A 12,878-nucleotide genomic window follows, 5' to 3' on the forward strand; every position below is an offset into this window, starting at 1 on the left:
CCATCCCTGTAAATCGGAGGGAGGGAAAGCCAAGACCTTCCTGCCACTGCTTTAATCATGCAAGTCTGAACTCTTGCATGAGATTAACTTTAGTGCTGCCCTGAATTAGACAGATGTTTCAAAAGCCATTACAGTTTTAAATTATCTGTTCTGAATCACACTAGTCTGCTTTGAAAACTTTGCATAAGGTGGACTGATACTTCTGTATTTGAGGGAGATTGAAAATAAAATAAAAAAAATAATAATTTAAGAGCATTTATTGGTAGTCTTTCCAGAGCTGAATTCACCCCCATGGCATAGGGCAGGTGAGTGTGGAAGTGAAACATCTTTCCCTGAGGAGAGATTGACTATAACAATGACTTCCCTGCTGCCAAGGCTTCCTCTGCAGAGATAACTGATCTGGGCACTCCCCTAGTATGTTGTTTATTGTCAAATTGTTGGCCCTGCTTCCTTTGGGGGCACAACTGTGTTTGTATGACCCTGTCAGAGCACACAGGTGGCACATACCCCACTTTCTCCCAGAGGTGGCTCAGGACTGGGCTCTGTGTTCCAGCTGCTGTCCCAAGAGGGGAGCATCCCCTCAAAGCTGTCTTTTAATTACTACTGAGTTACCAGGGATGGCACAGGTAAGGTGAGGGGACACTCTAGTCTGAGTTGTTCAGCCCCATCATGTTCAGCCCCATCAGAAAACAAGATCCACACAACTTCCACCAGCTCTGTCCATACTCTTGTACAGAAAGAGGGAAAATTCCTTCGAGTCATGCCAGGCTGCTGGTGCTGATGTGTTTGTGCTTCTCTCTGCAGACATCGATGAGTGTGAGGGCAGAGACACGTGCCAGCACGAGTGCAGGAACAGCCCTGGCAGCTACCAGTGTGCCTGTCCCTCAGGGTATCGCCTCCTGCCCAACGGCAAAACCTGCCAAGGTAAGCAGAGCCAGCCCTGGGCCTGTGCAGAGGGAGCTGCACAGCACCAGGGTGCAGAGCAGCCCCAGGCAGGGCTCAGCCATCTCCCTGAGCTGCTGATGTGGGGGCAGCATTCAGAACTTCAAGTTTCAGAAGTTTTATATTCCACGCTTGAGTGTTTCATAAACTGCAACTTCCAATTCTCTGAAGTTCCCCCTGAGACCTCACGTTACACACTGACCTCCAGTCTCCAGAGTCTGCTCTGCTCAGTCTTTACCCACTTGGGTTTTCACCCTGTAATTCTTCTACCAGCAACTGATCCCTTGCGTGTTTTTTCATCCAGACATTGATGAGTGTCTCGAAGAGAACATTAATTGTGGATCAAATCAGATGTGTTTCAACATGAGAGGAAGCTACCAGTGCATAGACACACCTTGCCCACCCAACTACCAGCGAGAGCCTCTTTCTGGGTACGTTTTATTTTCACCCCTGCCAAGCTCAGAGCTGTGCTTGTACAAGAAGTTTGACTGACACCAGTAAAGCTCACGCTGCAGCACTGACATTGGAGATCACAGAATCATATAACCATGGGATGGTTTGGGTGGGAAGGGACCTTAAAGCCATATGGTCCCACCCCCTGCCATGGGCAGGGGCACCTCCCACCAGCCCAGGTTGCTCCGAGCCCTGTCCAACCTGGCCTTGGACACTTCCAGGGATGGGGCAGCCACAGCTTCTCTGGGCTCCCTGTGCCAGGGTGTCTTGGGTTGAGCTGGCAAAATGCCAACTGCCCAACACAGAATGTTAGAGCCTCTCTCTCCCCCAACCGAGAAAAGGAGAAAGGAAAAAAAATATCAAACTACGTTTATGCTTAAACTGACTATATATATTTATACAGAAAAAAGAAAAATTAAACTACAATATAACACACACTTACACAAGTCAGAAATAACAAGAAATAACTTCCCACTCCCCATCGAAAAGAGATTCTATCACTCTAGATCTATAAGCACCCTAAAAGACACCCAGCAAGAAAGTGTAACAACAAAATATTTCTCCTTCCCTGAATTCAAACAAAATGCAAGTAGTGGCAGCAAGAGCAGGGCCCAGCCCAGCAGAACAGCTGTAGCACGTCCTGCCTCTGCCTTAGCCATGGTGGAACTGAGTGAACACCTCCTGCTTCTCTACTCAGATCTCAGGTTTGCATCATCTGGTATGAAATATTTCTTTGGTTACTTAAGTCAGGTGACACCTGTCTCTAATCTAAGTAGATTCTCTGAGCCTGCTAATTGGAGGCCTAGTTAAGACTAAAGCCCAGACTACCACACAGGGCCTGCCTACCCTCACAACCAAGAATTCCTTCCTAACATCCAATCTAAATCTCTCTAATGGCCTGACTTGCCACTGGCTTCAAAGCTTCGAATATATTTTGGTCATGCAAATACCATTACAGATCCTGGTAAGTTTTGTTGTTTCCCTGTTATGGAAAAGAAAAAAAAACACATTAATTTCTTTTAATCTTTTAACATACTCGAAGAAATAGTTTGTTTCACAGTCAGAAATCATCTTTTGGGATCAAACTCAACTGCAGGGACATTTAAGCTGACATGAGTCATGTTCTTTGGCCTCTGTTACCACTGACTAACAGCACTGACAAAGTTCTTCTGTTTTAAGTTTTGATTAATAGAAATAAGATTTACCCTGTGTTTCATTCCAAATTCTTTATTTTAAGATCTAATAGACACACACCTCAAATGGAACTGCCCAGGACATTTTAAACCAACCCACCTACTCTAATAGTTTAGGAGCACGGTCACTAAAACATATCCCCTAGACTTCAATGGCAGACATTGTAGCCCACATGTTTCTGAGATGATCCTGCTGAGGGGAAATGGCACTAAACTGGGCTGTAGCTTTAAAGGAACAATGGCTGGGGAATGGATGAGCTCTTCCGAGTGAAGTGTTGATCTGCAGCAGCGTAAAGAGGGGCAGAGTTTCTCCTCTAAGCCTGAGAATATTGTGCCTTCTCCCTGAGCTCAAGTCTTCTGCTTCTCCTCAGGTTCTGTCTCAAGAACTGCCCAGCCAATGACCTGGAGTGTGACCTGAGCACGTACGCGCTGGAGTACAAGCTGCTGTCGCTGCCCTTTGGCATCGCCGCGGGGCAGGACCTCATCCGCCTGGTGGCCTACACGCACGACCGGGTGCTGCACCCCCGGACCACCTTCTCCATGGCCGAGGAGGACCCTGCCGTGCCCTTTGCCCTGCGGGACGAGCAGCTCAAGGGGGTGGTGTTCACCACGAGGGCACTGCGCGAGCCGCGCACCTACCGCATGGGCGTGCGGGCTCTGTCCTATGGCGCCGACGGCAGCGTCGAGTACCGCACCACCTTCATCGTCTACATCGCCGTGGCAGCCCACCCCTACTGACCCCCTGGGTGCTGCCCCTGCCAGCCCACCCCTACTGACCCCCAGGGTGCTGCCCCTGCCAGCCCACCCCTACTGACCCCCTGGGTGCTGCCCCTGCCAGCCCACCCCTACTGACCCCCTGGGTGCTGTCCCTGCCAGCCCACCCCTACTGACCCATCCTGGGGTGCTGCATCTGCCAGCCCACCCCTACTGAACCCCCAAGGTTCTGTCTCTGCCAGCCCACCCTTACTGACCCCCTGGGTGCTGTCCCTGCCAGCCCACCCCTACTGACCCACCCTGGGTACTGTCCCTGCCAGCCCATCCCTACTGACCCCCCTGGGTGCTGTCCCTGCCAGCCCACCCCTACTGACCCCCCAGGGTTCTGTCCCTGCCAGCCCACCCCTACTGACCCATCCTGGGGAGCTGCCTCTGCCAGCCCACCCCTACTGAACCCCCAAGGTTCTGTCTCTGCCAGCCCACCCCTACTGACCTCCAGGGTGCTGCCTCTGCCAGCCCACCCTTACTGACCCCCCAGGGTTCTGTCCCTGCCAGCCCATCCCTACTGACCCCCCAGGGTTCTGTCCCTGCCAGCCCATCCCTACTGACCCACCCTGGGGAGCTGCCTCTTCCAGCCCACCCCTACTGACCCCCCAAGGTTCTGTCCCTGCCAGCCCATCCCTACTGACCCCCCAGGGTTCTGTCCCTGCCAGCCCATCCCCTACTGACCCACCCTGGGGAGCTGCCCCTGCCAGCCCACCCCTACTGACCCCCTGGGTGCTGCCCCTGCCAGCCCACCCCTACTGACCCCCTGGGTGCTGTCCCTGCCAGCCCACCCCTACTGACCCCCTGGGTACTGTCCCTGCCAGCCCATCCCTACTGACCCCCTGGGTGCTGTCCCTGCCAGCCCATCCCTACTGACCCCCAGGGTGCTGCCCCTGCCAGCCCACCCCTACTGACCCCCTGGGTGCTGTCCCTGCCAGCCCACCCCTACTGACCCCCTGGGTGCTGCCCCTGCCAGTCCACCCCTACTGACCCCCTGGGTGCTGTCCCTGCCAGCCCACCCCTACTGACGCCCTGGGTGCTGCCCCTGCCAGCCCACCCCTACTGACCCCCTGGGTACTGTCCCTGCCAGCCCATCCCTACTGACCCCCTGGGTGCTGCCCCTGCCAGCCCACCCTTACTGACCCCCTGGGTGCTGTCCCTGCCAGCCCATCCCTACTGACCCCCCAAGGTTCTGTCTCTGCCAGCCCATCCCTACTGACCCATCCTGGGTGCTGTCCCTGCCAGCCCACCCCTACTGACCCCCAGGGTGCTGCCCCTGCCAGCCCATCCCTACTGACCCCCAGGGTGCTGCCCCTGCCAGCCCACCCCTACTGACCCATCCTGGGTGCTGCCCCTGCCAGCCCACCCCTACTGACCCCCCAAGGTTCTGTCTCTGTCAGCCCACCCCTACTGACCCCCAGGGTGCTGCCCCTGCCAGCCCACCCCTACTGACCCATCCTGGGGAGCTGCCTCTGCCAGCCCACCCCTACTGACCCATCCTGGGGAGATGCCTCTGCCAGCCCACCCCTACTGACCCCCCAGGGTTCTGTCCCTGCCAGCCCATCCCTACTGACCCCCCAGGGTTCTGTCCCTGCAAGCCCATCCCCTACTGACCCCCTGGGTGCTGCCCCTGCCAGCCCACCCCTACTGACCCCCTGGGTGCTGTCCCTGCCAGCCCACCCCTACTGACCCCCTGGTTGCTGTCCCTGCCAGCCCACCCTTACTGACCCATCCTGGGGAGATGCCTCTGCCAGCCCACCCCTACTGACCCCCCAGGGTTCTGTCCCTGTCAGCCCATCCCTACTGACCCCCTGGGTGCTGTCCCTGCCAGCCCATCCCTACTGACCCCCAGGGTGCTGCCTCTGCCAGCCCACCCCTACTGACCCATCCTGGGGAGCTGCCTCTGCCAGCCCACCCCTACTGACCCCCTGGGTACTGTCCCTGCCAGCCCACCCCTACTGACCCATCCTGGGTGCTGTCCCTGCCAGCCCACCCCTACTGACCCATCCTGGGTGCTGTCCCTGCCAGCCCACCCCTACTGACCCCCTGGGTGCTGTCCCTGCCAGCCCATCCCTACTGACCCCCCAGGGTTCTGTCCCTGCCAGCCCATCCCTACTGACCCATCCTGGGGAGCTGCCTCTGCCAGCCCACCCCTACTGACCCATCCTGGGTGCTGTCCCTGCCAGCCCACCCCTACTGACCCCCAAGGTTCTGTCCCTGCCAGCCCATCCCTACTGACCCCCTGGGTGCTGCCCCTGCCAGCCCACCCCTACTGACCCCCAGGGTGCTGCCCCTGCCAGCCCACCCCTACTGACCCCCAGGGTGCTGCCCCTGCCAGACTGGCTCTGTGCTGCCAGTCGAACCAGATCATTTGAAAGTGGTGCTGTGCCCTTTGCTTTTGCCCTCCTTCCCCGAGGCTGCCTCTCCAGTCCCATTGTTCCTATTGAAGAGGAAGATCCGTGCCTTTGAGGACCTGTTCCCATTTGCTTTATTTATTACACTGGAGTAGTCATTTTCCACAGCATGTTCTGCAAACCAGCAGAGGAATCCATGTGCTCAGAGCACTAAGGAAGGAGCAGCCTCCACTAAAAGCAACTGAAGGAAAGCCTGACCAGAAGAAACCCATCTTTCCAAGTGCTCTGCATAGTTTAAAGGTTGCAAAGGGTTTTACCTTTTTGTGTCTATTATATGTTTTCCTTCTCAAACACCCAATAGAATTAGGGCTGTGCTGTACTATGTTGTATGCTCAAAACCACCTAATGCCACCATGCCCAGGGGTTGCAAACCTGAAACAAATGATACTAAAGTTTGTTTTCAGCTAACAAATCTACAGGAGAATCTGAACTTGTGCCTTTGGTTTCCATGCAAGTGGAGAGATGCCACTATATTTTGGAAGAAGAAACAACCTGGCTACTTCTACTTTATCCAGCAGGTATTTTATAACTTGTTTTTACTCTGCCATTCTGGTATAGCCACTCATTTAACCCAAGCCTGTGTCCATGGCAGTACTCCCAACTCAGCCAGTGTGCTGGGTTTGTGTGCACATGGAACATTTTTCTCCCAAGGTGATGTAAGTTTGGTTCAATAATGTCAATACACTGTACACAAGTCATTTTGCCAAGATGTATTCTATTTTTATGGACATGTATATATGTGTTTTTTCCTGTGTGTATTTTCTATGCAGTATCTCAAAAGTGTTTTACAGTTAAGTTTGCATAAAAGGATAATGTCAATGCAATGAAAATAATCAAAATAAAGGTTCCTATCACCTTTGAGACTGGGAGTTTTATCTTTGAAAAAAATTCCTTCCCATTTGTAAACCTCTTGCCTTTAGTGCCAGAGGAGAATGCAGAAGGCACCATGCCCAGCTGTTTGCCCTCTGCCTGGCACGCAGGTGTAGGGAGAGATATTATCACCAGCACTGAAGTACATTTTTAGCCACAGGGACCAGTTGCTCCCCAGTAGAATTTTGTCTGTATTCTTGAATATTCTTACCTATCTCTAGTGAAGGATCCACCAGTTTTCCCCTAACCCTGCTTTTTATTCCCTTGCTGTTGCACCAAGTGAGATAGTCCTGCAGAACAAGGATGACTTAAGATCATTTTGCTCTTTATTCAAATTTATATGAGTGTCAGACTTCAAACAAAACAGGTTTGCTTTTTGGAAGCTTGATTTCAAAAATAAAAGCAGATCAAAGAAGATAAATTCCATGACAAAGACATGAGGGGAGGTGAAATAAGAGTAAGCTGTAATAAGTACAGGCAATTATGTCTTTTCAAGGATGAGAATCACACTGAAATCAATGTCCTTAAGGGAGTTGAACTCCTCTCCCAGACAGAAGAGAATTTCTGTTCTGTTTTGTGAGAAGGAAACCCCCCACTCAGTAACAGGGTTGGCAGCCTTTAAAGGCAAATCTATTACTACTTTTAGGGTCAGTCACCAGATGGGTAAGCACTGGCACATGCACCCTTCCCTCTGTGTGCCCTCTCATGCCATGCCTGCAGGGGCCCAGCTCAAGCAGGGGCTGCCTGTCCCTGTGGAAGCTGTTGGTTACACCGAGATGGTGCCACAGGACTGAGGGACCAGCGAGATGTGGATTTGTGGGACGTTGGGGGGTTTCACTCAGGGACTGGTTGAAGTGAAATGCTGAGTAATGAACTTGGGCTGTGGCCTTCTCTTTCTTGGACAGCTTCAGCTTTGTTACAAATTTCTCTTCTGCTTTACCAGAAGAATTGCAAACATGTTAAATGTCAGAGCAACTCTACCTCCACAGGCTCCTTGACCCTGTTGCAAACAGGCTGGGAAAAGGGTAGTGTTTATTACTAGTTTTTCTGGTCTAGAGGAAAGAAGCAGGTTAGTATGTGTTTATGTGCCCAGAAATCCAAATTTTAAATTTCAGAAATACACAAATATGCTACTGTGTTATTGCTACTTTAGATAAGGCTGACCAAACCTTGGATGCAATTTCCAGTGTCTGAGGGCTGCACAGTCACTTTATCACTTGTCTGCAACAGTATTTGCACCATTCACGGTCCACTGCAATCCCATGCAAGGCTGATATGGCCTTTGTCACCAGACAATTTGCAAATGCCCTCCTGTCAGGAACAAACCCATATAACATTCTATACCAAAGGAAATGCAGGTGAAAATTGGGGTGGGGTTTTTCTCCTGCCCCTATCCCTGAAGCACAGCCCTGGGAGGCCGAGCACAAAGGTGGCATTCCCTTCACTGCACCACCAAGGTCAAACACATCCCGGGAAAGAGGCAAAAGTGTTTCTATTCCCTCTGGAGGTTAATTTATACATCCTGCTGGTGTCAGTGTGACAGCTGGGGGCATTCCAGCAGCTGGGCACACGAGTCTCCTGGAGCTCACCCCAGGCGGGCACATCTTAGGAACCAGCACTGCCTGAAAGCACTCAGCCCACACCTGTATTCCAGGAAAACATCCTGCTCCAGCCAATCCTTTGCCAGAGCACAACCAGACTTGCTTTTCCTTTCATGACCAATCCTTCCTTAATGAAGCCTGAAAGAAACTGCATGCCAAAATACAGCACTTGGCAAAAACTGCTGTGCAATTCCTTCCAAATCTAAGTTCTAGGAGAGGAATAAAGTCAGAAAAGGAGTTCAGGGATGAAACCAAGGCCAGAGAGGATAGAAAAGACACACCCACCACCTGTTGAAGGGTGAATGATGTCCTAATGCCAACCCCAAAACACCACCAGCTGTCTTTATCTCACACCTACAGGTTGGGCAAGTAAGATATGTGGCAGGTGCCAGAGGCAGGAAAGGAATATCCCAGCACAGCTTCTGTAGGGATCCTTGAGAGTGGAGATCTGCTGAGGTTTGGTTTTCCTTCACCCTCAGCTGAATTCCAAAGCAGGAATGGGCAGGGTAATGAATCCATGCCAGCTGCACAGCACTGTGGGTTACAGGGCACACAGGGGAGAAGAATGTTCAGAAAAGGCCAGAGCAGCAGTGCTTGGCTGGTCAAAGTGCCCTTGCCAAGCAAGACCCAGACAGGAGAGTGGTGAGTAACGGCACCATCAGCACTGCCGTCGGCGTGGAGGGACCGGCAGGACTCTGCTCCCAGGGCCAAGCCCAAGCTCTGCTCCCCTCTGACTTTAGAGGCATTTCTAGCTCTGGCAGCTCCAATCAGAGGCTGTGCCAATACAAACTTGGCACGGTGCAAGTACTGAATTCCCCGGATTGGGTTATGGGGCTGTAATCCAAGGACTGCCCCACAGGCACATGTGGGCAGGAACAGGGGACTGCCCCAGCAGGGACTGCCCCAGCAGGGACATGCCAAGGAGCCACGTGGCACATTTCCAGTCATCTCTGCCGGGCTGCTGGGCTGTACAGATGTGTGGGTGGGCAGGGCTGCTGGGATGGACAGATGTGTGGATGGGGAGGGCTGCTGGGATGGACAGATGTGTGGATGGGGAGGCTGCTGGGATGGACAGATGTGTGGGTGGGGATGGGGAGGGCTGCTGGAATGGACAGATGTGTGGATGTGGATGGGTGCTGCTGGGGATGGACAGATGTGTGGATGGGGAGGGCTGCTGGGATGGACAGATGTGTGGCTGGGGAGGGCTGCTGGGATGGACAGATGTGTGGGTGGGGAGGGCTGCTGGGATGGACAGATGTGTGGCTGGGGAGGGCTGCTGGGATGGACAGATGTGTGGGTGGGGGGCTGCTGGGATGGACAGATGTGTGGATGTGGGTGGGGGCTGCTGGGATGGACAGATGTGTGGATGGGGAGGGCTGCTGGGCTGGACAGATGTGTGGGTGGGGATGGGGCTGCTGGGATGGACAGATGTGTGGATGTGGGTGGGGGCTGCTGGGATGGACAGATGTGTGGATGTGGGTGGGGGCTGCTGGGATGGACAGATGTGTGGATGTGGATGGGGGCTGCTGGAATGGACAGATGTGTAGATGGGGGGGCTGCTGGGATGGACAGATGTGTGGGTGGGCAGGACTGCTGGAATGGACAGATGTGTGGATGGGGAGGGCTGCTGGGCTGTACAGATGTGTGGATGTGGATGGGGGCTGCTGGAATGGACAGATGTGTGGGTGGGCAGGACTGCTGGAATGGACAAATGTGTGGATGTGAATGGGGGCTGCTGGGCTGTACAGATGTGTGGGTGGGCAGGGCTGCTGGGCTGTACAGATGTGTGGGTGGGGAGGGCTGCTGGGATGGACAGATGTGTGGGTGGGGAGGGCTGCTGGGATGGACAGATGTGTGGGTGTGGGTGGGGGCTGCTGGGATGGACAGATGTGTGGATGTGGATGGGGGCTGCTGGAATGGACAGATGTGTAGATGGGGGAGCTGCTGGGATGGACAGATGTGTGGGTGTGGATGGGGAGGGCTGCTGGGATGGACAGATGTGTGGGTGTGGATGGGCAGGGCTGCTGGAATGGACAGATGTGTGGGTGTGGATGGGGAGGGCTGCTGGAATGGACAGGTGTGTGGGTGGGGAGGGCTGATGGGATGGACAGATGTGTGGGTGGGGAGGGCTGCTGGAATGGACAGATGTGTGGGTGGGGAGGGCTGCTGGAATGGACAGATGTGTGGATGTGGATGGGTGCTGCTGGGATAGATAGATGTGTGGATGTGGGTGGGGGCTGCTGGAATGGACAGATGTGTGGATGGGCAGGGCTGCTGGAATGCACAGATGTGTGGATGTGGATGGGTGCTGCTGGGATGGACAGATGTGTGGATGTGGGTGGGGGCTGCTGGGATGGACAGATGTGTGGATGTGGGTGGGGGCTGCTGGGATGGACAGATGTGTGGATGTGGATGGGGGCTGCTGGAATGGACAGATGTGTAGATGGGGGGGCTGCTGGAATGGACAGATGTGTGGGTGTGGATGGGGAGGGCTGCTGGGATGGACAGGTGTGTGGGTGTGGATGGGGAGGGCTGCTGGAATGGACAGATGTGTGGGTGGATGTGGATGGGGGGCTGCTGGGATGGACGGATGTGTGGGTGGGGAGGACTGCTGGAATGGACAGATGTGTGGATGGGCAGGGCTGCTGGGATGGACAGATGTGTGGGTGTGGATGGGGAGGGCTGCTGGGATGGACAGATGTGTGGATGTGGGTGGGGGCTGCTGGGATGGACAGATTTGTGGGTGGGGAGGACTGCTGGAATGGACAGATGTGTGGATGGGCAGGGCTGCTGGGATGGACAGATGTGTGGGTGGGGAGGGCTGCTGGGATGGACAGATGTGTGGTGGGCAGCACTGCTGGAATGGACAAATGTGTGGATGTGGATGGGGGCTGCTGGGCTGTACAGATGTGTGGGTGGGCAGGGCTGCTGGGCTGTACAGATGTGTGGGTGGGCAGGGCTGCTGGGATGGACAGATGTGTGGGTGGGGAGGGCTGCTGGGATGGACAGATGTGTGAATGTGGGTGGGGGCTGCTGGGATGGACAGATGTGTGGATGTGGGTGGGGGGCTGCTGGGATGGACAGATGTGTGGATGTGGGTGGGGGCTGCTGGGATGGACAGATGTGTGGATGTGGATGGGGGCTGCTGGGATGGACAGATGTGTGGGTGGGCAGGGCTGCTGGGCTGTACAGATGTGTGGGTGGGCAGGGCTGCTGGGATGGACAGATGTGTGGGTGGGGAGGGCTGCTGGGATGGACAGATGTGTGGGTGGGGAGGGCTGCTGGGATGGACAGATGTGTGGGTGGGGAGGGCTGCTGGGATGGACAGATGTGTGGGTGTGGATGGGGGCTGCTGGGATGGACAGATGTGTGGATGTGGATGGGGGGCTGCTGGGACGGACAGATGTGTGGATGTGGATGGGGGGCTGCTGGGATGGACAGATGTGTTGATGGGGAGGGCTGCTGGGATGGACAGATGTGTGGGTGGGCAGGGCTGCTGGGATGGACAGATGTGTAGATGGGCAGGGCTGCTGGGATGGACAGATGTGTGCGTGGGGAGGGCTGATGGGATGGACAGATGTGTGGGTGTGGGTGGGTGCTGCTGGGATGGACAGATGTGTGGATGGGGAGGGCTGCTGGAATGGACAGATGTGTGGGTGTGGGTGGGTGCTGCTGGGATGGACAGATGTGTGGATGGGGGGCTGCTGGAATGGACAGATGTGTGGGTGGGGATGGGGAGGGCTGCTGGGATGGACAGATGTGTGGATGGGGAGGGCTGCTGGAATGGACAGATGTGTGGGTGGGGATGGGGAGGGCTGCTGGGATGGACAGATGTGTGGATGGGGAGGGCTGCTGGGATGGACAGATGTGTGGATGGGGAGGGCTGCTGGAATGGACAGATGTGTGGATGTGGATGGGGGGCTGCTGGGATGGACAGATGTGTGTGTGTGGGAGGGCTGCTGTGCAGGGCTGTGCTTTGTTTCTGCAGAAAAGCCTGCAGACATGTGAAGGCTCCTCCAGTCTTTGGGGGATCAGCCTCAGCTTCAGTGGAGGTTTCTGATTTGATGTAGAACCCAAGGGTGCCATCAGCATCATTCAGAACCACATTGAAGTAGGAAATTTAGAACACCTTCACCAACCTTCATTAATTCTGAGGAGTCTGTATCACTTACTTAATTGCAGCTGTATTTTCTGCTGAGAAATCAGAGCTGGTTTCAACTCTTGCACATGCAGAAGTTCTCCATTCATGTGGAGCTGTTGCTACAAGACACCCTTGGCTTTACTTGCCCTTTGTATCCCTGAACAGACTTGGAGGCACAGGGAAGCTCTGGGTGGGATCTGGAACAGAAAGGAAACACCAGCAGCTGATGGCCAGAGCTCCACAGGGTGCTGGACATCACACCTCCAGCAGTGCTGCACTAATAAACTCCACATCCAAGCAGTGCCTCCAGCCATGCCCTGGGAACGATGGAGGTCAGCCCTAACTGGCTGTAGAGTCTACAAACATATTTGCATGTCTGGACACACTTAACATGACTCCATTTACTTCTCAGATCAATGGGTTCAGCTCCTCCACATCTTCAGTGCACAGCTGGGGCCAGAGTCTCCTGCTTTGGTACATTTAGTGTTAGAAAGGGAAACAAGGA

General features: G+C 54.5%; 1 protein-coding gene across 1 annotated transcript in view; it reads left to right on the forward strand.

The window, feature by feature from the left end:
* Positions 1 to 4,180, forward strand: part of HMCN1 (hemicentin 1) — a 197,608-nt gene extending 193,428 nt beyond the window's left edge. Inside the window, exons 105-107 of the mRNA XM_071564920.1 lie at positions 805 to 924; positions 1,247 to 1,373; positions 2,960 to 4,180. Of these exons, the coding sequence (XP_071421021.1) occupies positions 805 to 924; positions 1,247 to 1,373; positions 2,960 to 3,326 (614 nt within the window). The 3' untranslated portion in view covers positions 3,327 to 4,180. The remainder of the gene's footprint in view (positions 1 to 804; positions 925 to 1,246; positions 1,374 to 2,959) is intronic.
* Positions 4,181 to 12,878: the final 8,698 nt, after the last annotated feature.

This window comes from Pithys albifrons, chromosome 10 (genome assembly GCF_047495875.1).
Source record: "Pithys albifrons albifrons isolate INPA30051 chromosome 10, PitAlb_v1, whole genome shotgun sequence".
Lineage (NCBI taxonomy): Eukaryota > Metazoa > Chordata > Aves > Passeriformes > Thamnophilidae > Pithys > Pithys albifrons.